Below are 26,576 nucleotides of genomic sequence, written 5' to 3'. Positions count from 1 at the left end.
GGGAGGAAATGAGCCGATTTGGTGAGTCGGTTAACGATCACCCAAATCACATCGTTCTTTCTTCGTGTCTTTGGCAAACCGACGCTAAAGTCCATAGTGATGTCTTCCCACTTCCATTGTGGGATTTTCATCTGCTGCATTACTCTGCCAGGTCGTTGATGCTCGATCTTAATCTACTGGCAAGTCAAACACTTGGAGATGTATTCGGCCACGTCTCGCTTCATCCCGCTCCACCAATATCTGCGTTGCAAGTCTTTGAACATCTTCCTGCCTCCCGGGTGAATCATTTATTTGGATTTATGGGCCTCTACGAGAATCTCGTCTCTCAAAACAGGATCATCAGGGATCCAAAGACGATTTTTGAGCCAAATGCTTCCATCGTCCTTAAGTCGGAAAGGAGTATCGGTTTGTTGTGTACGAGCCTTCAGCTTCTCGTACTGCGCATCAGTCTTTTGCCCAGCAAGGATCTTGGCTAATAGCTCAGGTTGAGCTATCAGATTAGAAAGACTGATAGAATTTGATGAGACTGCAAACGGTTTCCATGAAACCAAATCCTCAATCAACTTCCAACCAACGTATAATAGGTTGACGGAAATGCTAGAAGCCTTACGGCTGAGAGCATCAACTACCACGTTCGCCTTTCCTGGATGGTAGGAAAGGGTGAAATCGTAATCCTTGAGAAATTCTAGCCACCGTCGTTTCCTCATATTTAGCTCCTTCTGTGAAAACAAGTACTTGAGGCTCTTATGATCCGTAAAAGCCTCGAATTGTTCCCCGTACAAGTAGTGTCGCCAAATCTTTAATGCGAACACCACAACCGCTAATTCCAAGTCATGAGTCGGATAATTCTTCTCATGAATCTTAAGTTGACGCGATGCGTAGGCGATTACTTTACCATTCTGCATTAGGACGCAGCCCAAGCCTGTCCCGGAAGCATCAGTATAAATTACAAAGCCGCCTTGACCTGAAGGCAAGGCCAAGATAGGAGCGGTAGTAAGTCGTTCCTTCAGCAACTGAAAACTGTTTTCGCACGAATTGTCCCACACGAACTTAGCCTCCTTCTTTAGCAGCTTTGTCATAGGAAGAGAGATTTTGGAAAAGTCTTGGATAAATCTTCGATAATATCTAGCTAATCCAAGGAAACTTCTGATGTCACGAACATTCCTCGGTTGATGCCAATTTAGTACGGCCTCCACCTTGGCAGGATCTACGGATACGCCTTTTTCGGATATAACATGTCCCAAAAACATAACCTCCTTGAGCCAAAACTCGCTTTTCGAGAATTTAGCAAACAAACGCTCCTTCCGCAAGGTTTCCAAAATGATGATCAGGTGTTTGCGATGTTGATCCCAGGTCTCCGAGTACACCAAGATGTCATCGATGAACACGATGACGAAGGTGTCTAAAAAGGGTTTAAACACACAGTTCATGAGGTCCATGAAGGCTGCAAGAGCGTTGGTGAGTCCGAAAGGCATGACAGTAAACTCGAAATGCCCATACCTGGTTCAAAAAGCCGTCTTGGAGATATCATCTCCCTTAATCCTGAGTTGATGGTATACTGACCTAAGGTCGATCTTTGAGAAAATCTTGGCATTCTGCAGTTGATCGAACAAATCTTCGATATGCGGTAACAGATACTTATTCTTTATCGTGGCCTGGTTGAGCATTCGATAATCGATGCACAACCGCAATGATCCATCTTTCTTTTTAACGAATAAAATAGGAGCTCCCCAAGGCGAGACACTGGGGCGAATGAATCCTAAATCCATCAACTCCTGTAGCTGCTTCTTGAGTTCCTCGAGCTCGGTTGGTGCCATACGGTATGGAGCTTTAGAAATTGGCGCAATACCTCGAGCTCGGTTGGTGGGGGAAGTCCTGGCAGCTCCTCTGGGAAGACGTCCGAAAAATCCCGAACCACCTCCAGATCTCTAATCGAAACTTGCGTTGGCTCGGACTGGACGACACTGACTAAAAAGGCAGTGCATCCCCTTCTCAGGTAATGTTGTGCCTTTAGCGAAGAAATCATCTTGCTTGCACAGACCGCCTTCACGAACTTGAATTCCACCTTAGGCATCCCTGGTGGAGATAACACAATCTTGCTTTCATGGCAAAAGATTTTGGCATGGTACTTGTGCAGCCAATCCATGCCTAGGATGACGTCAAATTCGGTCATATCTAGAAGGATAGTGCAGGCCGGATAATGTCGACCTGCCAAGACTACGTCCAAAGCTGGCACGTAGGTCGCACAAATAGTGCTCTTCCCAATCGGGTTATAGACGTTGAGAGCATTATCTAACGAACTTACAGGTACGTGCAAGAGTTCAGCAAATTTTACAGAAATAAAAGAATGAGTGGCACCGCAATCAAAGAGTACGAAAGCTGCTTGGTTAGCAATCAAGATGGTACCTTGCACAAGCTCGCCTTTGGTCAACTGTTCGACCGTGGCAGTGTAAATGCGTCCTGGTGCTTTCTTCTGGCCGCTGGACTGTGGTTGTTGCGCCTGGTAAGAATGTTGCTGTTGTTGCGGTTGCGGCAGTGGTCGAGGGAGCAGAGGTGCTCCACTATTTCGTCTGAGGTCGTCAGCCGCCTTTTTGCGGCACTCGCGTGCAAAGTGGCCCATCTTGCCACAGTACAGGCATCCGCCTGTAAGAAGAGGGCATGCTTGCCCGGGGTGAGGTCGTCCGCATTTGGGGCAGACATCGCCCGCCTGCTGCCGGGCAGGAGGGTTGCCCTGAGGTCGCTGACGTTTTGAAGGAGGATATGACTTTCTTCCACCTTCCTTGTTTACGAAAAAGGGTGGTCGCTTGGTTTGACCGCCAGAGGGATATTTCTTTTGATCGCTACCCGCAATGGGTAGCTTCTTGCTTGGGGTGCTCTTGGAGCGTTCCCAATCCTCGGTCAGGAGAGTGGCTGCAGCAACAGCTGCGGAGAGAGTCAATGGCATGCTGTTTAGGACCCTTGGTCGGAGTCCTTCCTTTAATCCGCAGATGAATTTCCCCGCCCGCTCCCGATCATCTGCGAATAAGTTGGGGCAATGACGCTCCAACTCCTGGAACCTGGAGATGTAGTCCACCAGACTTGACGTGCCTTGGCAAAGTTCCAAGAACTCCACCTTTTTCCTCTTCCAAGCATGAGGAGGAAAATAGTTCTCTAAGAAAGCCTTTTTGAAGGACTCCTAAGGAATAAGCGAATCTGTTGAGAACTGGATGTTCCAAGTCGTGTCCCACCAATGGCGGGCGGCACCCAAAAGTCTGAAAGTACCGAAAATAGTCTTCTTGTCTTCTGAGACTGTCAAAACTTGGAAAACTCGCTCTACTTCCAAAATCCAGTTTTCAACTACATCGGGGTCGGGCTTGCCTGTGAAGGTTGGAGGATCGAGCTTTAAGAACTTTTCATATGATACTGCCGCAAGGTGGCTTGGTTCTGGGGTAGGTACTTGGTTGTGTGTTTGATTTCGCATGGCGCTAGTCAATGCGCTTAAGGAATCCATGATGAATCCCCGTTGATCTGACCATTCGTCAGACGAACCCTCGTTCGACCCTCGAATCATCCTTAAAATACCCAGATGATACATAAGTCAATACTTGAAGGAGAAGAATAATATCAAAAAGTTTATCGTATTTCTGAGTAATAGAGATTACAAAAGCCCAACAGTGCTGGTATAAGAGGGCACTTACAAAAAGTCAAAAACAAAAAGCTGTCCACGGGTACAAAAACCAACGAGTTTTATATCCTTTAAGGATGATGAAAGTACTTCCTCAAGTACTCTCTTGCGATACCCGTGCGCCTTAACCCGCGTAGAGGGGGAAAATGATGCAAATCCTCATTCGAGACTCCTTGCCTGTGAAGAGGAGTAGTGGGGGAGTAATGTGGCGAGGCATCCGGTGCATAGGGCGGCGAAGTCGGAGTGTACACCGGAGAATTTGTTATGTATTGCGGTGAAGCTGGAGTGTTTACCGGGTATCTGATATGTACTGCGGTGAGTCTGGGGTTGGTGTGTATATTGGTGAGTTGGGGGAAGGCATATGAGTGGGTGGAGCGACGTCCTAAGCACTCTCTAGGGATAATATTTGTTCATCACACGATGGTGTATCATAAGTACCCTGGACTGATGATGTTTTGTCCTCCAGATCTTGTGTTGCAGTTGCCCTTCTATCGTATGCTTTCTTGAGTTGACAATTATCTATCGTATGTCCTTCTTCACCACAGAATTCGCACCCCATCTGGGCTTGCCAGGGGGATTCTGCTTCAGAGGATTCTTGAGAAGTGTGCCGATTAACTAGGACATGGTTCGGTATACGACTTCCTTCCCGAAAGTGCACTGCTGCCCATGTCGCGGCTAGCGGTGCTTGGTAGGCATCTGGAAGCGTAAAGCCCCACGAATCCGCAAAAGTGGGAGGGGGCGGCCTAATGGTCCAATGATCTGAACCGGTAGTCGAACGCTCAAGTCTTCCTACCACAGAACTTCTGTCCCTTACAGAATGACAGCGTGTTCTTCTTGCGCCTCTTCTGCGTCCCAATCTCTCACCATTCGGAGGGTTCATTTTCTTTGAACAAGAAAAACCCCAAATACTCATGTAAGGTACACTCTAGTCTAATAGTATAAAAAAAAAAGAAATTAAATTACTTACAGCGCGATGCGGATGCTCGATGGCCAAGAATCACTGTTTCGATCTGCTCTGATACCAAGTTGTAACTGTTAAAATGTATCTCAAAAACATTATTGTAAGTATAAATATATATACTTATAAACATAGAGATACGTATACATATGTTATATGTATACGTATCTCTACATATAAGTATATATATTTATACATTTTTTCCTTTTTTACCCGAAAAGGGTATTTTAGTCCTTTTACATTTTGCGCATATTCCACTTGGAATATGTTGTATATTTTCCTTTATTTTTTAATTTCTTTTAGTTTTTATTTTTCTCCTTTTTGTAATTTCAAAAAGGTACCTTGGGGGTCTCCCCAATGTAGTCGTTGGGGAGCCCCCAACGGTCACAATTGTGACCGTTGGGAGCTCCCCAACGACTCCTTTGGGGAGCCCCCTTGCACCTCTCATTTCTTGTATAAATAGGGGTGTTCCCCCTTGTAATTCTCTAAGCTTGAGAGTCTCAAGCATTTGCTTTTATATATTGAAATACATGCATTATTGCATGTTTATTATTTATACACTTTTTGTGTATTTTGTTCAAGTGTTGTGAGAGTGCTTTCGTGCACTTCTTTTATATGGTTTTATGCTTGTTTATGTATTGTCTCTTCGTAGACAATTTCACAGTAACGCCCTAAAATTTCGAACCTTGTAATTTCCTTGAAATAGTTGGAAAATTCCTTTTCTTTACAGAGTTTATTTCTAAAATCAGCGGAAACGATTTCTTTTAAAAGTAAAAGGACAGATTTGACAACCTTGGGCACATTAACGAGAAAACAAAGATTTACCATGGACGATATGTAATAATACTTAGGAAACCATTTCTTCTATTTAAAGAGAGTATCAAGTTTGTACAAAATTTGGGTTTCCTCAAGGGAAAACCGTATCAAAAACCAAAATGTCCAGGAGAAGAACTACGAGCAGAAACAGTGGATCCTTAAATCATCTTGCAGTCGCGCCATCGCCTGATGCACCTAATCGTCACCTGTACCCATGAAATGGGTTAGTTTTGCGAAAAACTAGCAGGAGAGTACAAAGACAGAAAGAACTAAATTAGGCATAGATAATTTATGCAACAGGTAGTTGAAAGAAAGGAGCCTTCGAGGAGCCTTCGATCTCACCGTGCCTGTCACAGAGAAAGAGATGGAGGAGAGAGAGGGAGAGAAAGAGAAGAGAGAGAGGTTTTAGAGAAAGGGGTTCAGTCAATCATCGACTGACCCTATCGTTCTATTTAATGTATTAAGAAAGTAAAAACTAGGGTACGAAAATACCCCTTTGAACATGTTAATATACATATACACTAATTGGGTCTGGACCCGATCCAATATATAAATGGATCGGGTCAGACATATACACCGTGATGACTTCTTTTCAGCCTCCCTCAAGTTGTGCATGGTGTTGAACCATGTACAACTTGCTTTTCAGAAACCAAAATCTGTTCTTCGTCAACCCTTTAGTGAGAATGTCAGCAACTTGTTTTTCAGTTGGCACATACATAGGCTCAATCTCTTTATCTTCAACCTTTTTTCTAATAAAATGTTGATCTATTTCAATGTGCTTTGCTCGACTATGGTGGATGGGATTGAAGGACATGTTGATGGCACTTTGATTGTCACACAACAACAGTGACCGAGCAATCGGTTCTCCCATTTCTGTCAGGAGATGTCTTATCCATGTAGCCTCGGCCGTGGCAGTGGCCATGGATCTGTATTCAGCCTCAGTGCTCGATCTAGCAACCGCCTTTTGTTTTCTACTGCTCCAGGATATCAAGTTTGGCCCAATGAAGCTGCAATAACCGGATACTGATCGTCGTTCGTCTGGATCACCCGCCCAATCAGCATCAGCATAGGTGACGATCTCATGGCCCCCGCCTGGATCTAATTCCCTTTTCTTGTATACCAGCCCATCACCAATTGTACCCTTCAGGTAACGAAGTATACGTTTGACTGCCTCCATATGTGACATATGAGGTTCATGCATAAACTAGGATACCTGATTAACCGAATATACTATATCAGGTCTAGTAAAAGTCAGATATTGCAACATGCCAACTAAACTGCGATACTTAGTGGGATCTTCATATATGTCCCCTTCTTTTGAACTCAGTTTCTGATGAATGACACTTGGAGTTGTCAACGACTTACAATCCGTCATGCCTGCTCTGCTGAGAACGTCCAACGTGTATTTGTGCTGAGTAAGGGTGAGTGTATCATTTCTTTTATCAACTTCTACCCCAAGAAAATATCGCAGCTCTCCCAAATCTTTCATCTTAAATCTCTGATTTAATAACTTCTTCACCTGCTCAATGTGACTTTTACAGTTCCCTGTGATGATGATGTCATCTACATATATTAATAGTAAAGTAGTGACTCCTTGTTCATTGTGAATAAATAATGAGTGATCCAGATGTTAAATTATGTATATATAAATATATATATACATATACTTATATATATATATACATTAGTATATATATATATAAGTATATATATATGTATATATGTATATATACATAATTATTTTTTCTTTTTCTGTTTTGTATAAACCAAAAACCTGATAGGGGTATTTTGGTAAATCCCAAATGTACTTTTTTATTTTTCACTTTTTTCACTTTTTTCTCTTTTTCCCTTTTTTCTTTTTTCTTTTTTATTTCTTCTTTTTACTTTTTGGGATCATAAAGGGGCCCCACCCATCTAGTCGTTGGGGCCCCAACAGTCATATTTATGACCGTTGGGGCTCCCAACGACTAGAAGGGAGCCCCCTTTATGGGTCCTCTTTAGTGCTTCCCTCCTCTATTTAAAGAGGAGGTTCCCCCTTGTAAATGTATGGGTTTTTACACCCTTCTCTTCCTTTCTTCAATAAATCCAACTTATGACTTTAAGTCATTTCCTATATTTGTGAGTTTTGTGTGTGCACATTTGGTGTTTGTGTTCTTGGCTCTTGTAGTCACTCTTAAGGAGTGACTTTTGCTCTATTGGTGCTTCCGCCTCTTTTCATTACATGGTATCAAAGCTCGGTTGGTGATTGGGCTTCTCTTTTTGACATCTTGGAAAGCGTGCCTCTCAAAGTTTTGAAGAAAGGAAGTATATTTGGTGCCGATGGAACGTGACTCTAAAGTGGAGCTCTCTTTCAAGCTAAATGGGTCCAACTATCTCATGTGGGCCTCCGCTATGAAAAATCATCTAAGAGGTAAGAAACTTTGGGGTTTTGTTATGGGGACTACTCCCGAACCCTCTCTTATTCTTACCAAAATTGAAAATGAAGTTGAAAAGGCTTTAGATGGCGATGAGCGCATCAAAGCCATTAATGAACATCAATCCAAAATCGAGGATTGGGAAAGCAACCATGCCAAAATCTTGGCATGGTTTATGAACAACGTAGATCTTAAAAATTGTGCCAATATTGCCAAGTTTAGAAGAGCAATGAGGCTTGGTTTTTTCTTAAGGGTATGTATACCCAAAAGGATCTTGCTCGGCAATTCTTTTGCCAAGAAAAAATTCGTTCCACCAAACAAATGGATATGAGTGTCCGGGACTATTTTAGCTCTCTAACTCCTCTTTGGGATGAGCTTGTCCTTGAGCCCAAATGGGTTGCTCCACAAGACATTGAACTAAGAAGGGAACAAATTGAAAATGAGCACTTTTTTCAATTCCTTAATGGACTTCGCCCGGAATTCGAACAAGTGAGGGCATCTCTTCTCCATAAAAGCAAAGCCCTACCTATTGAAGATGCTCTTGCCGAGGTATGTCAAGAAGAAACTCGACTTGGCTTGAGCATTAGGAATGATGAAGTTTTGGCCGTTAATAGGCCCGGTTCTAATGTTAAAGCATATAGGCCTCCCCACTTTAACAAAAATATCAATGGGCCTAGAAAGGGGATCATATGCCACTATTGTAATGAACCGGGACACATTAGACCGGTTTGTCCTAAGCTTAAAGGAAAGGTTGCCGCGGTTGGAGAAAATTCTCCAAAGAAGGAAGAAAGTACCAAAGAAGGAGATATCAAAGAAACTCTTAATCATATCTCCGAAGTTCTCCAACACCTTCTCAAGTCTTCTCCTTCAACATCCGGAGCCGCCATCGCCTACTCTTCATCACCTCCAGGTATGTGGATACTAGACTCTGGTGCTTCTTTCCATATGACATCTCATAAAAACTCCCTTTCCAATGTTTTTTCCGAACCTATGTCCTCCTATGTCTCAACGGCCGATGGAACGTCCTTAAAAATTGAAAGTATTGGAACACTTGACTTCAAAAATTCTCAAAATTTCTTTGTTCCTAAAGTAAGAGTTGTTCCAAAAATTAATTTAAATTTTTTTCCGTTTCCCAAATCACCGACCATAGATGTCAAGTCTCTTTCTCACCTAAAGATTGCATCGTGCAGGATCTCCAGTCAGGGAAGCTGATTGGGCAAGGCCATAGAAGGGGTGATCTCTATTTTATGGACTTTTTGACGCTTTCATCTAAGTCATCTTGTAATCTTGTTAAAGATAAAGTATTGGAATTTGGCATGAGAGACTTGGTCATCCAAATTTTGTAAAAATGTCTCTTTTCCTTTTTTTGAACAATACTTGTAAAGACAATCACATGACTTGTAAAGATTGCATTTTTGGGAAATCTAAAGCTATTCCGTTTCCTCAAAGAAGTTATTTTGCCACTCGGCCATTTGAACTTGTTCATTCCGATGTGTGGGGACCTTCCCCTATTTTATCTAAAGGAGGCTTTTCGTATTATGTGGTATTTATTGATGACTTCACTAGATTTACATGGATATACTTCTTAAGTCGCAAATCTGATGTCTTCTCGTTCTTTAAAGAATTTCTTGCTATGGTTAAAAATCAATTTTTGGGAAATCTATCTATTCTTAGGTCCGATTCGGGAGGTGAATATATGTCTAATGATTTTCAAACTTACTTAAAAGAAAATGGAATTTGTCATCAACGTTCTTGTCCCAACACTCCGCAACAAAATGGTCTTGCGGAAAGAAAGCATAGGCACATAATAGAAACTACAAGAACATTATTGATTTCAAAAAATATCCCAAAATCCTTTTGGGCCGAAGCGGTTCTAACTTCAACATATCTCATCAATAGAATCCCTTCATCCTCTTTGAAAAATCTTTCTCCATTTGAAAAACTTTACAATATGTCTCCCGATTATAAAAGATTAAGAATTTTTGGATGTAAATGCTTTGTTTTAACTCGCAAAAATGATAAACTTTCTCCTAGAGCTATTGAATGTATTTTTTTGGGATATGGCGAAAAACAAAAAGGATATCGATGTTTTGACATCCTTAATAATAAACTTTATATCTCAAAAGATGTCACATTCCTCGAAGAAGAAAATGGTTTTTCGCATCAACCAAATGAAAATATTGACTATTCCTTTTTATTTGACTTGTTACCTCAAGAAAACATCATAGACGATCATATTGATCTTAATGAACCTCTTGAAGATCTTGTTGAACATCCAAATAATGATCAAAACTTAGAAGAGAGTGCTTCAAGACAAATACAAGTCTACTCTAGAAGGAATGAAAGAAATCCTCCATGTGCCCTTGAAAGATTTTCTCAAAATGAGTCGATAGAAGAAACCTCTCAAAGAAGATCAAATCGCATTCCTAAGATTCCAAATAGATTTGTTTCTTATGACTCTTTTTCCCCTAATTATCGAGCATGTCTTCTTGCTCTTCACTCATTTCATGAACCATCACATTACAATGATGCTAAACAATATGATCATTGGAATGAAGCTATGGAGCTTGAACTTAATGCCCTTAAAAAGGCACAAACTTGGGAAGTCATTGATCCTCCCAATGGCAAGAAACCCATTGGATGTAGATGGGTGTTTAAAGTAAAAACTAAGAGTGATGGTTCATTAGAAAGATATAAGGCTAGGTTGGTAGCCAAAGGTTATGCCCAAGAGTATGGGGTAGACTATGATGAAACTTTTGCCCCGGTTGCTCGAATGATTAGTGTTCGAGCCCTTATTGCTATAGCTTCTGTCAAAAAATGGCCCATCTTTCAACTTGATGTTAAAAATGCTTTCTTGAATGGTAATTTAAATGAAGAAGTTTATATGGAACCATCTCCAGGTATGAATTTAAATGGAAAAGTTTTAAAATTAAAAAAGGCTTTATATGGACTTAAGCAAGCTCCTAAAGCTTGGTATGACAGGTTTAGTACTGTATTAATCAATTTAGGTTTTTCTTCTTGTTATACTGACACTACTCTTTTTGTCAAAAGAACAGGTGACTCCATTATTATGCTTCTACTGTATGTTGATGATATGATCATCACTGGGAATGACAAAAAGGGAGTAAATGATGTTAAGTTTATATTAAAAGATACTTTTGATATGTCTGACCTTGGTTATTTGAGATATTTTTTAGGAATTGAAGTGGCCTATTCAGCACGAGGGTACATCTTATCTCAAATGAAGTTAGCTGCGGAAATTTGTACCAAGTCAGGAATATCTGATGAAAAGAAAGTGGAGACCCCTGAAGTTATCAATGCGAAACTAAGACTTGAAGATGGTGTTCCTCTTGAAGATCCAACTCCCTACCGCCAATTAATTGGATCCCTCACCTATCTATCCATCACACGTCCAGATATAGCTCATGCGGTTCATGCAGCGAGCCAATTTCAGCACGCTCCTACTACGGTCCATATGGCGGCCATAATGAGAATTGTGCGATATATCAAAAATACCATCTCCAAGGGACTCTTCTTATCCTCTTCCTCATCTCTTGAATTAACTGCTTTTACTGATGCTGACTGGGGAGGAAATCCCAATGATCGGATCTCAATTACGGGTCTTTGCATTTTTTTAGGTGAATCTCTCATCTCGTGGAGATGCAAGAAGCAACAGAAGGTCTCCTTATCATCTACTGAAGCTGAATATCGAGCTATGGCAATGACAACTATGGAGATTGTGTGGCTCAGAAGTCTTCTTAGTGACATGGGCGTCAACATTTCCACTCCCACCAAGCTCTGTTGTGATAACAAGAGTGCGATATACATTGCCAGCAATCACACTTTTCATGAGCGGACCAAGCATATCGAAATGGATTGTCATTATGTTCGAGACGAATATCTCAAAGGAACCATCACATTGCCATATGTCACTTCAGAGTATCAACTAGCTGACTTCTTCACCAAGGCGCTCCCAACTCCACGATTCATGTTTCTTCTTGGCAAACTTTCGGTCTTCTCCCCGTAAAGTTTGAGGGGGCGTGTTAAATTATGTATATATAAATATATATATACATATACTTATATATATATACATTAGTATATATATATATAAGTATATATACGTATATATGTATATATACATAATTATTTTTTCTTTTTCTGTTTTGTATAAACCAAAAACCCGATAGGGGTATTTTGGTAAATCCCAAATGTACTTTTTTATTTTTCTCTTTTTCCCTTTTTTCTTTTTTCTTTTTTATTTCTTTTTACTTTTTGGGATCATAAAGGGGCCCCACCCATCTAGTCGTTGGGGCCCCAACAGTCATATTTATGACCGTTGGGGCTCCCAACGACTAGAAGGGAGCCCCCTTTATGGGTCCTCTTTAGTGCTTCCCTCCTCTATTTAAAGAGGAGGTTCCCCCTTGTAAATGTATGGGTTTTTACACCCTTCTCTTCCTTTCTTCAATAAATCCAACTTATGACTTTAAGTCATTTCCTATATTTGTGAGTTTTGTGTGTGCACATTTGGTGTTTGTGTTCTTGGCTCTTGTAGTCACTCTTAAGGAGTGACTTTTGCTCTATTGGTGCTTTCGCCTCTTTTCATTACACCAGAAGGGACCGAGAGAAGCCATGCCGTTGTATCTCTAGAGAAAAACTGTCGAACCAGGAACGAGAGGCTTGTTTCAAACCATAGAATGCTCTCTTTAACTTGCATACATATTCTTTGGCTTCTCGTTCTGCATATCCAGTGGGTTGTTCCGTGTAAACTTCTTCTTTTAAATCCCGGTGCAGAAAAGCATTTTTTACATCCAGTTGGCTCAAGGTCCATCCATATTTAATGGCTAGACCCAACACAATGCGAATGGTCCCCATTTTAACTACAGGACTGAAAGTTTCATCGAAGTCTTGGCCTTCCTCTTGTGTAAATCCCTTGGCTACAAGTCTAGCCTTGTATCTTTCAATGCTCCCGTCTGGTTTATACTTTATCTTGTACACCCATTTTGACCCAACAACATTTTTGTTTTGTGGCCTGGGTACAATCTCCCATGTTCCACATTCATGTAGAGCTTCCATTTCTTCATTCATGGCTTCTACCCATCTTCTAGAACTCGCAACTTGATAGAACATGGGGGGCTCTTCCTCTTTACTTATGGATGTCAAGAACAACTGAAAATCCAATGAATTTTTTTTATAACTTATTCACCTGTCAAGTGGATGTCGAATCCGTGAGGATCTTCTGATATCCATTGTCTGTGAAGATGGATCTGTACTCGTACAAGAGATGAATGAGGGCTCTTTCTCTCGCCGGGTGTACACAATACCTTTATACCTTGCTGGTTCCAAGACATGTGGAACAATTTCTTCCGTTTGAGTTCCATTTGCTGATTCCTCATGGGTTTCCTTCTGACTGCAATTTTCTGGACGGTCTACTTTACCATTTGAAAAAAGTTCTGAATTTAACCATGGGTAGTATATCTCAATGTTGGGGCTTGAGTTATCAGTATGAAGGGTTGAATTAGCATCCTGAGCATCAAAGTTCATCTCATCGAAAATTGCATTCCTTGATACCTTGACACGCCTACTCAGAGGATCATAGCACCTGTACCCTTTGTAGTCTTCTGCATATCCTATAAACCTGCATTTTAAGGCTTTATCTTGGAACTTGTGTCTGAGCGAGCTGTCAATGTGAACATAGCAAACAGACCCAAACACACGTAATGCATGGTAATCAGGTTGTATGCCAAAAAGAGAGAAATATGGTGACTTATTTTCTAAGATACTCATGGGCAATCGATTTATCACATGGACTGTGGAGTGAAAGGCCTCAGTCCATAATGATACAGGAAGATTGCTCCCGTGCATCATGCTCATTGCAGTCTCTATAATATGTCGATGCTTCCTCTCAGCAATCCCATTTTGTTGAGGTGTATGCGGGCAAGACACTCTTCTCTTTATCCCATTATGTTGAAGGAAACCAACAAAGTCATTCGAGGAGAATTCACCTCCTCCATCACACTGGAAATTGAGAATGTTGGTAGAGAAATGATTTTGAACAAAAGAATGAAATCTTTGGAACAATCCAAAAACTTCTGATTTGTGCTTCATAAAAAATATCCAAGTATAACGTGAGTAACTATCAATGAAAATAAGATAGTATTTACTGCCAGAGAGGGAAGTAATTGGGGCAGGACCCCATACATCTGAACAAATGACCTCAAATGGCCTTGAAGCTCTTTTATTAATGGAAGCAAATGGTAAGACATGACTCTTACATAAAAGACAACTGGAACACTTTATATCAACGACCTCTGAACTGAGACTGGACTTAGGAATAAAATTATTCAAGACAAGTTTTTCAATAAAATGACGACCACAATGGCCAAGACGACTATGTCAAAGTCTTGGCTTATTACATTCAGAAATATTAAATATGAAATCAGAATCAACAAATTCACGTTGGTGAGGCTTCAAGGATGAATAGTCGGAATGAATGGAGGAAGGATCTTCTTGAAAGATATACATGTTGCCCCATCGTTTTCCTTCAGCGAATGTCTTCCTCGTGCGAAGATCCTTGACATAAACAGAAGAGAGAGTAAATTCAACTGAAGCATTGGCATCATCAACAAGTTTTGAAACAGAAACAATGTTCTTTTGAATATTAGGTGCATGGATGACACTTGGAAGTTTAAGAGACGACTTTGACATTGGTATAATGGCATTTCCAGTATGTGAGATTGAGTGATGAGATCCGTCTCCTGTGACTATGCTATTCTTACCAACATAAGGAGTAAGAGTCAAGAGTTTACCTGCATCACCTGTGACATGAGTGGCTGCTCCAGAGTCGACATACCAAATTCCTTTATCATTTTGCTTCATATTCAATCCTGCCAAGGCTGCCAACAGCAACTCCTTTACTTCGCCATCCTTCCTAGACTCTGCTTGTGGAGTTTTCCCTTTGTTTTGAGGATTAAACCAACAATTTGCTTTAATGTGTCCTTTCTTGTTGCATAGAAAACAAGTGGGAATGGGTCTTTGTCCTTGTATATTGGGTGTCGGAAGTATGCCACGACCTCCATAGGTGTTTCTCCCTTGGCCTCCTTTTCCTCGAAAAGAACTTCCTCTTCCTCGGCCATAATTCATTCCCATGGCCAGCACATCTTGTGTTCCTGAATTCCCATGAGATTCTTCAGAAGATCCTTTCAGAGTCATCTCATATTGCAATAATTTCGCACGAAGATCTTCAAACTTTGGAAGTTCTGGTAAACATAATAAGATAGTCGTCATAACATGATAGTCTGACCCCAATCCACTCAAGGTTTGTTGTACTTTATCCTTTTCACTGACAAGACACGCAACAACAGTCAGCTGGTCCGTGATGCCTTTCATTTTGTTTAAGTATTCCATAACAGACATGGAATCTTTCTTCAGCATTTGGAACTCTCGCTTAAGATACATAATTCTTGCCTCAGAAATTTGTGAATATGTCTGAACTAACTCATCCCACAGTTCCTTGGCCGAACAATCATCAGGAAGAGCAATGAGGACTTCCTGTGAGAGAGTTGAAGTGATGTAGGCTACTAACGATTGATCCATCTTCATCCAAGTAACATATGTTGGGTTCTTAAGAAGAACAACAGATTGTTCTCCTTTATCGTCCGCCTTTTCCTGTGAGAGGAATTTCGGAGGCGGTGGAACAGATCCATCCAGATGACCAGAGAGGTCCTGACTCTTTATAAATGGAATGATATGTCTTTTCTAGGTTAAGAAATTGGAGTTATTCAATTTTTTAGAGACTAGCTGACCGAGAAAGCTTGAGGACAGGCATGACTGTCCATAAGAGGAATCCATGGAAACCTGGACTGACACTTAGCTATAGATCAACAGAAATGGGAGATACAGCAGTTCCAGAACTCACGAAAACAACAGTAGAAATGGGAGATACAGCAGTTCCAGAATCCACGAAAACACTAGTTTTAGAATCACGAACAGATTTTTTTTTTTATCACAGCCGAGATCTCGGCTGACAGGGCACTCGGCGTGAATACTTCCAGAAAAGGTCGATTTCCAGAAGCCACAAAGCAGCAATTTCAGAATCACGAACTCAGAGACATATATTTCAGAATCACGAACTCAGAGGAAAAAAAAAATTCACACAGCAGGAATACTTCCAGAAGCCACGAAACAACAATTTCAGAATCACGAACTCAGAAATATCCTTTTTCAGAATCACGAACTCAGCGTGAATGCTTCCAGAAAGGGTCGATTTCCAGAACCCACGAAGCAGCAGTTTCAGAATCACGAACTCACCGTGAATATTTCCAGAGAGGGTCGATTTAAAATCACGAACTCACCGTGAAGAGGGTCGATATCACGAACTCACCCTGAAGAGGGTCGATTTAAAATCACGAACTCACCGTGAAAAGCTTTTGTCTTTTACCGTGAGATCGAGCCACCGTGAAACGAAAACAGTTCTTCAAGCACAGTCGTCACGCTGCTCTGATACCATAAAAGAAAGGAGCCTTCGAGGAGCCTTCGATCTCACCTTGCCTGTCACAGAGAAAGAGATGGAGGAGAGAGAGGGAGAGAAAGAGAAGAGAGAGGTTTTAGAGAAAGGGGTTTAGTCAATCATCGGCTGACCCTATCGTTCTATTTAATGTATTAAGAAAGTAAAAACTAGGGTACGAAAATACCCCTTTGAACATGTTAATATACATGTACACTAATTGGGTCTGGACCCGATCCAATATATAAATGGATCGGGTCAGACATATACACCGTGATGACTTCTTTTCAGTAGTAACGAGCAAACTAAGCAGATAGACTGGAGGAATAAGCTAAGTACAACAAACTGAAAAGGGTGTGCATGCTCAATTTAGTTATTACTTGATAACCGGCCATGCGGGTACATACATGGCACGTGAGTCGAAACAGTCGAGTCCAAGCCGAGTGTTCATTATGTTAAGTATTTTAATATACCTCGGTTGTCTGACTGAATCCTATTCCTATGGAGACGACCGATGGTCGAGAGAGTAAATCCCCAAGGCCTGATAGGGATGCACCCAACTTCTGCAGAAGTGTTAGGCTAACTTATGTAGCCCCTATCCTTCCCCCCTAACCTCCGATGACTGGGGAAAAACGGGTCTTTTGCCCTTTTAAAAAGCCATAAATGGTCTGTCCATCGTAGTTGGTACCCTTCGTCCTCTCTCTTGACGAAGCCAAGTTGAATTGAGCGCGACGGGGTTTCTTAGTCGTTGCCTCATTCTTCATGCTCTGGTCCATTAGACCGAAACGAGCATCTTGCCTATGAAGGCGATCCCATTTTTTTTATATGTGTTTTCAACAACGTGCACTAAGCATCAATCGAGGTCATAAGACTCTCTCATCCAATCGTCGTAGTACTAACATGTCTCGCATGTTCAAGAAGTACACTTACGAGAAAAGGGATACAGGTCCTTAATAGGAGCCTCGGGAGTGTGTTTCGCAAAGCTATAATGTTTTTTAAAAAGCTATTTTAACATTTCAAATCTTTCAAAACGACACACAATTTGCCAACATATGGCATGTGATTTTCTCGAATCTGACATCCGATGACGCAATGTATGGGTGCTATGTAAGTCACGACACTGGTTTTGGTAAATGGGCTTCACAAATGAACCCATCACCCAACAACTTGATCTTGCCTCAGATCAAGGGTTTTCCCAAAACATATCAGGTAAAAAGAGGAATAGGTATTCCTCTCGAATACGCTGAGTCAAAGGCAAGGCAAAAACGAAAGACAATAATGCGAAAAGGAAGTGCCTGGGCGCGAAGCGCGACGGCAAACAGGAACTGCGAAAGCAAGGGACAAGGATCGCGAAACCGCGTCCTTAAATTAAAAGACAGTAAGTAGTAAATACGAAAGCAAAAGCCTGGGCACAAAGCGCGACGGCAACAGAAACAAGAAGTGCGCAAGCAAAGGACAAGGACCGCGAAACCGCGTCCTTAAATTAAAAGACAGTAAGCAGTAAATACGAAAGTAAAAGCCTGGGCGCAAAGCGCAACGACAAACTGAAATAGGAAATGCGAAAGCAAAGGACAAGGATCGCGAAACCGCGTCCTTGATTTAAAAGTGTACTTATATACGTATAAGTATATAAATATATCATTAAGTCCTTTCGATCATTAATTATTTAAGCTTGATTTAATTATTTAAGTCTTTGTGCAACTTCTCCTACCTTGGGGTATTGCGAGAATGAAGCCGTCTACGAACGTAGGTGATCGTCGGTTTAGTTCGCGGGGCGCGAACGGGCTCCGTTGCGTAAACTGCAAAAAATGTGATTTTAGAAGGCATAAACGAGCAAAGGTAGAGAGGAGACTCGGCTTCTCCAACCTCGAAAGGAAGGGGGGCTTCCCACCCCATTATGTTGGCCTGTCGAAAGGAAAAAAGAGAGAGAGACGGGGTCGCAGGGGCCAAATGCACACCTGCGGCCCTCGGAAGATGAGGCAGGGGCCAAATGGCCCCTGCCGAGCTTTGCTTGACAGGAAAAGGGGCAGGGGCCAGAGGCCCCTGTCGGGTCTCAAAAAAAAGAAAAGGGCAAGGGCCTTAGGAGGCCCTTGTTGGATTTTTTTTTTTAAAAGAAAATGGAGGGGCAGGAGCCTTCGGCTCCTGCCAGGTTTTTAAAAGAGAAAGGGGCAGGGGCTGATGGCCCCTGCCAATGGAACGAGTAGGGAGGAGGGAGCGCAGTAGGGAGGAGGGAGCGCAGGGGCCAAAGGCCCCCTGCGGCTTAATAGGAGAGGAGGCAGGGGCCAAAGGCCCCTGTCGTTCATAAAAAAAAAAGGCAGGGCCCATCGGCCCCTACTGGAATTTGAAAGGAAGGGGGGGCAGGGGCCGAAGGCCCCCTGCCGAAAAGGTAAACAGAGAGGGGGGGGGGGGGGGGGGGGGGGAGTCGCAGGGGCCTTTGGCCCCTGCCTGCCGCTATCGAGAGGGAGACACAGAGAGGGAGGAGGGGGTTACCTGGGCTGCCGTGAAGGGAAGGAGGTTGCCGTGAAGGGGGGGGGGGGGGGTCGCCAGAGAGGGTGGTGCCGTGAAGGGGAGAGATGAGAGAGAGAGTCGGGGGGTCGGGGGAGAGAGCAGAGAGTGAGGGGAGAGACGAGAGAGAGAGTCGGGGGGGGTCGCGCGAGCTTCGTAAGCCCTCCACTCTCCACTCTCGTCTTTTAATAGGGAGGGGGCGCACACAGGGCCCGCCCCCTGTGTCGCCGGAGAAGCCCCCTGTCGTGGGCTGCCAGCCCCTCTGAAAAAGGAGTTTTCGAGTGGTTGGGCACGGGTTGGATCCGGGTCGGGTCCAGACCCGACCCGGGTCCGATCTCTTTTATTTATTTTTTTATTTTTTACTGGTGTTTACACTGGAATCATGGATGACAAGAAAGTTAATACTCCAGAAATGACAAATGTCAAGATGAAGATCGATAATAGGGAGCCTCTGAATGATCTTGCCTCTTATCGACAACTTATTATTGTTTTTCTTATCTATTATGAGACCTGATATAGCACACGTTGTATACAGCTAGTCAGTTTCAACACGCTAGATTATGTGTTAACATGGGAGCTGTTTTGCGTATTATTAGATATCTTAAAAATTTTATTTTTAGAGGCCTTTGTATGTCGTCTGCGTCTACATTAAACTTGCATATAGCAATTCAGATTGAGGAGGAGATCCCAACAATAGGCACTCAACCACGGGTTTTTGTGATTTTTTAGGTGAATCATTAATCTTGTGAAGGTGCAAAAAGCAACAAAATGTCTCTTTTTCTTCAACTGAAGCTGAGTACCGGGCTATAGACGAAACTATAATGAAAGTGGTTTGGCACAGCAGACTGCTGGTTGATATGGGAGTCCCTATACTAGGAGCGTCAAAAATATGTTGTGATAACAAAAGTGCTATCTATATTGCCAGCAACAACACTTTTCTTGAAAGAACAAAGTACATCGAGATGGATTGCTACTATGTGCAAGAGGAATAACTTCAAGGGATTATTGATCTGCCTTATGTCACATCAATGTACCAATTGACAGACTTCTTCACCAAACCTCTCTCTACTCCTAGATTTTACTTTTTTCTAGGCAAACTTTCTGTTATTCTACCGTGAGTTTGAGGGAGAGTGTTAAACTGTATATGTGTAATTATGTACTATATATATTTATGTATATACAATCACTGCTTAAAATGAAGGCAACTCAAAATTGATTGTTATTATCCTTTTTTTTCAATATCTATGATAGTAATCTCATAGTCCGAGTCCGGATCGGGTGCAATATGATTGCACAAAATTTTGTGGATTAAGCACTTCATCGCCCTCCATCATGTTTTGGGTCCTACACCTGACAGGCCCTATCCCCAAGATGGAGGGTGATCAGGTGCTTAATGCACAAATATTTGTGCAATCATATTGCACCTGATTTGTTCAGGTAATCTCATTGATAGTTTTCTCCAGGCCAACTTCCATTATATACCTAATCTTAGTATCATGAACCTGATGTTAATGCATATCTTTCTATGTGCTACCGATTTAAAATCATCGACCTAAGTGGTTGCTTTTTGTTGACTTCATCACTGTTGTAATGTTCTGATATTTGCAAGCTCTTCAGTTTTTATAATTATTTTTCGCTACTGCTACATTTTATGCTAGCAAATGATCCGAGGGGTTCATTCTCTCTCTTAATAAATGTCTCTTATTCATGTTTCTCTTCAAACGCCTTCGAGCTATATGCCCTGCCAAGGGAGGTTGCCAGAAGGCCGCTTGTTCTTGATGATTATTGTCACATAGGTGCGAGTGTAGATGTGGCGATGCGACACTTTAAAAAAAATTAGGTGCAGGTGTGACGACCCCATCTCATACCCGTTGAAAAGTGTCATTTTTTTTTTAATTGCAGAAAACACTCTCAGAGACCAAGGGTCCTTATAGTTCCAACATAACCATAATCATAACCACAAGGGGTCTTACATCAATCGTTCAAACCATAGTAAGCCAACTTTATTAATTTAGAAATAATAAAGTCATGAGACAAATGCAAAATATTAGAGTGTATAAAAATTAAATGAAAAAAAAGTCACGCTGTCTAGGAGAGTCGGTCAAGCAGTCGTGTATTCCCCTCGTGGCTTCTCAAGAGCAAGTCACCTCACTGGGCATCTGAGACTACAAAAAGCAAAAAAGTAGGGGTGTCAGAATCCAAAAATTTTGTGTACGAATCTCTCTAACGAAACAAATAAGTAAAAAGAAAATAAATAAGATTCATACAATATTTTAGAGGGATGCAATTATGATAAATTCATAATTTAAGCAATCATTTAAGCAACATGACATAAGCGTTAAATAAGATGAAACTAGAGAACATTAATTATGCATTAAAGACATGATATCATGCAATAGAGACCATGTATCATGCAATCACCTATATATCACAAGAAAACAAGTAAATATGCATGATCTAACGCATAGCAGGAATATGCATGATTTTTTATGCACATGCATGAATAAATTATCATCTTTTATCAGAGTATTTTTTTTGTATGCATGTTCCTGTTAAATACACACAATTTAAGTTCCTCTTTTTATTATCGTTGCTCGTGGATACACCAAACGAGTAAGAATTTCTAAGGTCAAATAAGGTTTCCAGGGTAACTTAGCACACAAGTTGTATTTTATTGTTGAGTTTTAAACTTAGCCTTCGATCGAATCAACCTTTAGAACATTAGGCATTTACATCTAATGTTGAGATACCAGAGACCTTCATATCCACAAGTGGCACTTTCTTGGTATACCAAAACAACAACTATGCCTACACACCACCCCTAGGTAAAGTGACAAATTCTCCTTAAAACTGTGGTTAGGAGAAATAACCTACATATTAGGTTTAGGGGTAACAACAATGTACACAGATTTTTTGTATCCTGAGAAACCGCAACTCTAAAAGTCTCATTCTAACGACGTGATATCTCCGAACGTATATTACACTGCTCTTTCTTTATCTGTTTATTAATAGTCATTCTATTGATTTGCAATTTAGTATGTCAAATTAGTAACACAAGTTTGTATATCTAAATGCGAGGCTCATGACAGGACCACAACTTGTGAAAAATATAGAACAATGTAATATAGTGAAACAATATCAATGTGACTTTTGCGATGCATTAAAAATAAGTAAAAAGAAACAATCCATGTTTGAGGCTCGCCAGGCCTACGATGATTCATTTTGATCATCAATACATCATATTTAAAAATTCTAACATGCCATCTATGCAATGATATTACATGCTTTCCGATGCCCATTCTTATATTCTAACTTAACAACGTAAATGAAACAATAATATTTATATGCATGTGCATGAGTTCACACATTGACGTTAAGTATATGTTTTCATTCAATACACATATTTATGTCACATGTATTCTTTCATTCATGAATTATTCTCACTAAACATGTGAACATGCATGCAATTATGTACATGCAAAACATATCTATCACATGTATGCACATGCAGTTGAAACAGACTTTGTAATAACACCTTGAATTAAGCATGGCATATTCAAGTCAAACAAGTAGAAACTTCATGCTTAGCACGCATCAGACCAATGCTATTATCATAAGCAAGTTTGAAAATTTACATGCTTAACTGAACTCAAATCAAGCTTCATGATAACAACCATAAACATGAACTAACATATTTGAATATGTGGCAGATCTGTATTTCAGTTAATCAAAATCATTAAAGTAGCATCTACTTTGAAACTCTTTTAACATAAATTTATTTTTGTAGACCAAGGACCGAGTCGACTGGGTCTGGTATGCTGACAAACTCACCCAGCCTACTGCCCAGCCGTCCCAGTCGGCTGGGGCTGACCTGGCCAATATAGCTCAGCCGACAGGGGGTCTGCTGGGGCCTCACTTGCTTGACATAAAAAAACAGCAACAAAATAAATCTGTTAAAAAAAATTAGTTTCCTATTTTTTTTATAGGTTATTTACACCTTGCCGAACCAGTCGGCTGGGGTTCAGCTACGGCCCAGCCAAGCTTAGTCGGCCAGTCTGGCAGCCCCTACACATGCCCAGACCGGGCCTATGTGCAAGCTGCCAGGGCAGTCTGGCAGGTCAGCTGAATCCAATTCAGCTGGGCTGCCAGTTTGCCCAACAAACCCCCTTTTAAAAAAAAATTGAATAAGAAGATACTAATTACATAAGTTGGAGAAAAAAAAAGAAAATGTAAATGGAGATACACGTATCCTAGTTGGAGGACATAACTCCATGTCCTCCAGGTTTTGCGTTGATTTCATTGTCACAGTTCTGACTCAGACTTTAGTAAGATATCACAAGTCAAAATCTATTGGACTATCACAATCCCAATCAGTTCTGACTCAGACCTTAGTAACTGTACTTGTTGGGTCTGACTGTCAAGTCTGCATGCACTTTCGAATAGGCATGAGTATGCAGATGTATGACTCAGGTAAGCATACATATGCATATTAAAAGATCAACTATGTATGTATATGCCTTTTTTTTATTCAAAAATACCAATATGCAGATATGCATATGTACACAGATTCACTTGCAAATACACATGTACATACAGAATTCTACATTAGGTTTTCACATGAATCTAACAAGGATACATCTATATAGAACATGCTGCAATACATGCTGCTCTAGCATGAACACAAATCTAAAATAGAATTTTCGTTTTAGCATGGGAATAAACTTTACACAGAATTTGTTCTATCGACCCACAAATAGCAATATATGATTTTCTTTAAAAAAAAAAAACAATAGCACACTAGATCGGCGGTTCATCAAAAAAAAAAAAAAATATATATATATATATATATATATATATATATATATATATATATATATATATATATATATATATATATATATATATAGCAGCACATATATACATACGTATCCCCAAAATAAATTTCGAAAAATATGAAAATATATTAATTTTAACCATGGATCTTAGAGTAAATATTCAAATTTACTCTTACCCATGGATTTCTACTAAAACATTGCATGAAAATCGAATTCTTGCTCTTTTTCTCATTCGGAACAAAATAAAGACCGGTACCTTGATCATGAATCAAAAAGAAAACTAGAACGATGGTGGAAAAAGCTGGATTGGTGGAGAAGAAGCTTCCTTCCTCCTCCTCTACCTCTCTTTCTCTCCCTTTCTCTTTTCTTTCTCTTACTTTCTTTTCTTTTTTTTTTTTGAGTTTAAATAGACCCAGAGGGGGGTGACCCCCCCCCCCCCCCTTCTCCAGCCCTTTCTAGTTGGGCTGGAGATGGCGAGTTTCCTCATTTGAGGACTCTCTCTCTCTCATCCTTTCCAAAATTTAAAAAATTTCTTTTAAGTTGATTTTTTAAAGTTTTCAATTTTTAAAAGTCTCTTCTCAAACCTTCTTTAGCCTTCTTAGGTATGTTTAAGGACTCTATTTAGAAGTCCTAAACATCCATATAAATAAAATTTAGAATTGAATAAAATTAATTAATTATTTTAATTAATTATTAAATAATTAATAATTATTCAAAAGTTTCCAAAAATAGACAAATTAACTTGAGAGACTTCTTAACATTAAATAACCTCAAATTGAAGGTATAAAATGAATTTAAAGTTAGAAATGTGTTGGGCTTGAATTTGGATCTGGATTCAGATCCAAGATCCAAACCCATCTCCAAAAATCCAAATGAATTTTGGACTGGACCAAATCCATATTAATATGGGTTTTGGATAGAGTCCAGATTTATATTAATTTGGATCAAATCCATCAGATCTAGTTCGATCCAAATCCGGATCCAAACCGATAAACTGCTCTTTTTTTTAGGAAAACGTGATTTTTGGGGCAACCGGAACTCGAATTCGGAAAAGTAACATATCGCTACGTTCAACATTCCAAGATGCATCCAACGATATATCACATGAATATAAATTCCGAATTGTGCTCGAAAATAACCTGAATTTTGCTTGAATTTAAAGATAAAAAATAAAACTCTTTCTTACATTTTAAGTAGCTCGTTTAGACCTAGTTGATAAGACCTGGGCCAAGCCCAGACTCAAAAGCATTGGTCTAATATCGAGGTTCAAACGATTTTTCTTCTATACTTAGTCAAATTTTCGAAAAATCTCAAAATGATTAAGTGTGAAAATACGCGATATTACAGCATGAGTACGGGGTTGTGGGGAGGGTGTTATATATATATATATATATAACAGTTTTAAGTTAATAAAATAAAAACAATTATCATATCATCATGCATAAATTCATGCAATAAATCAAATTAACAATCTACAATTGCTATTGCACATCAATAAAAAATAACACCACACTGGTGCGGAGGTGCGGTCCACACACACACACACACACACACACGTGTATGTGTGTTCTTTTATGCATTTATATATATAATATTGATAAAACTGGAATTGGTTAGGGTTAACTGAATCTACTTTTCGACAGAAATGGACCTCTGTGTGGTTGACTTCACTTGACACAAAGGAAGTCGTGTCCAAGTGTCGCACCCGCAAGGGTGAGGGTGCGGTGCCCTGTTAGAAGAATCCGTGGACACTGTTAGAATTTCAAGTCACTTCAGTGATTTCTAATCATGCGGCTGGCAGCATGGTGTGTGTGTGTGTGTGTGTGTGGATATATATTTATATATGCAAACAAAGAAAAGATGCATGACATATTTTGGACCATCAACCTATGCCTACCATATCTAGCAATTTCCCAAGAAGCCATATTTAAGCCACTTTCAACCACAAGTGGCTTGAAAACAGGACCAATTTCAATTGCCAAGAACGGTATTGCCACTCCAATCAGTTCACACCTCCTCAGACAATGCAGCCAGAAAAACCTTAGAAAGGTTTTGTTGGGTTCTCAGGGAATTTTTGACTGCAAGGTGGTTGGAATCAGTTGGGGTGGAAACATGCTTACTTGGTGGCACCAAACAACCAGAGAGAGAGAGAGAGTTTCACACTTCTTTGTTCTGTTATTGAAGCACTACTGACTGAAATAACCGAGCTCCATGCTTCTTCCAGCATTTTAATCTTTTGCTTCATAGAATGATGGAAATGTGATTTTTTTTCTTATTCACTACAGATTTGGAAAAGGTATGGGAGATGAAAAGGCTTGTGGACGGAAAAGCTATCATGAGCATTCTAGGACTTAAAAGTGGTGGTCCTCAGATCGGAGAATGGGTATGACATGTAATGTTTTTTTTTTTTTTTGGGGGGGGGGGGGGGGTCATGTTATCATGCTAACTTGCTTTTCTTAATTGCAGCAAAAAAGACTACTCAAATGGCAACTTGCATATCCTTCTGGTACTTTTGATGACTGTTCTGATTGGCTTGGACAATCCTACGCAAAACGACGCAAGTGCAACTGAGGATCTTATCAATTTCTATCCCACAACAAGTTTTGGTGAATGTGTGGCATTTCAGTCCAGGATCTGAATCAAATCGACATTGAAGAAGTGCACTGCTATTTCTAGTTTTCTACCTTTTGTGCCTTGCAATTTGTGACATTTTGGAGCTCAGGTTCCAGCCATTCTTACACACGATGAGCTGACTTTTTTTTTTTGGAAATTATGGGTCGACACTGTACATTTTTTGCTAGTTGGTAGATTTGCAATCCTGTAATTAAAATTTCTTGGTACGTGAGTGGAATATTATGGCGATTGGCAGAATCTGTGA

The 26,576-nt window shown here is 40.5% G+C and overlaps 1 protein-coding gene across 2 annotated transcripts in view; it reads left to right on the top strand.

The window, feature by feature from the left end:
- Positions 1–26,565, top strand: part of LOC149817126 (tRNA nucleotidyltransferase cca2-like) — a 161,463-nt gene extending 134,898 nt beyond the window's left edge. For both annotated transcript variants that reach the window (XR_016427727.1, XM_089987872.1), the window contains exons 14-15: positions 25,984–26,081; positions 26,165–26,565. Coding sequence is in view for 1 of the 2 variants with exons in the window: in XM_089987872.1 (XP_089843998.1) it covers positions 25,984–26,081; positions 26,165–26,269 (203 nt within the window). In the remaining variant the exon portion in view is untranslated. The remainder of the gene's footprint in view (positions 1–25,983; positions 26,082–26,164) is intronic.
- The last annotated feature ends 11 nt before the right edge of the window (positions 26,566–26,576 follow it).

The sequence above is a fragment of the Nuphar pumila genome, chromosome 14 (genome assembly GCF_984573655.1).
Source record: "Nuphar pumila chromosome 14, dmNupPumi1.hap1.1, whole genome shotgun sequence".
NCBI classification, from domain to species: Eukaryota; Viridiplantae; Streptophyta; class Magnoliopsida; order Nymphaeales; family Nymphaeaceae; genus Nuphar; species Nuphar pumila.
This window is presented reverse-complemented; position numbering and strand designations above follow the sequence as displayed.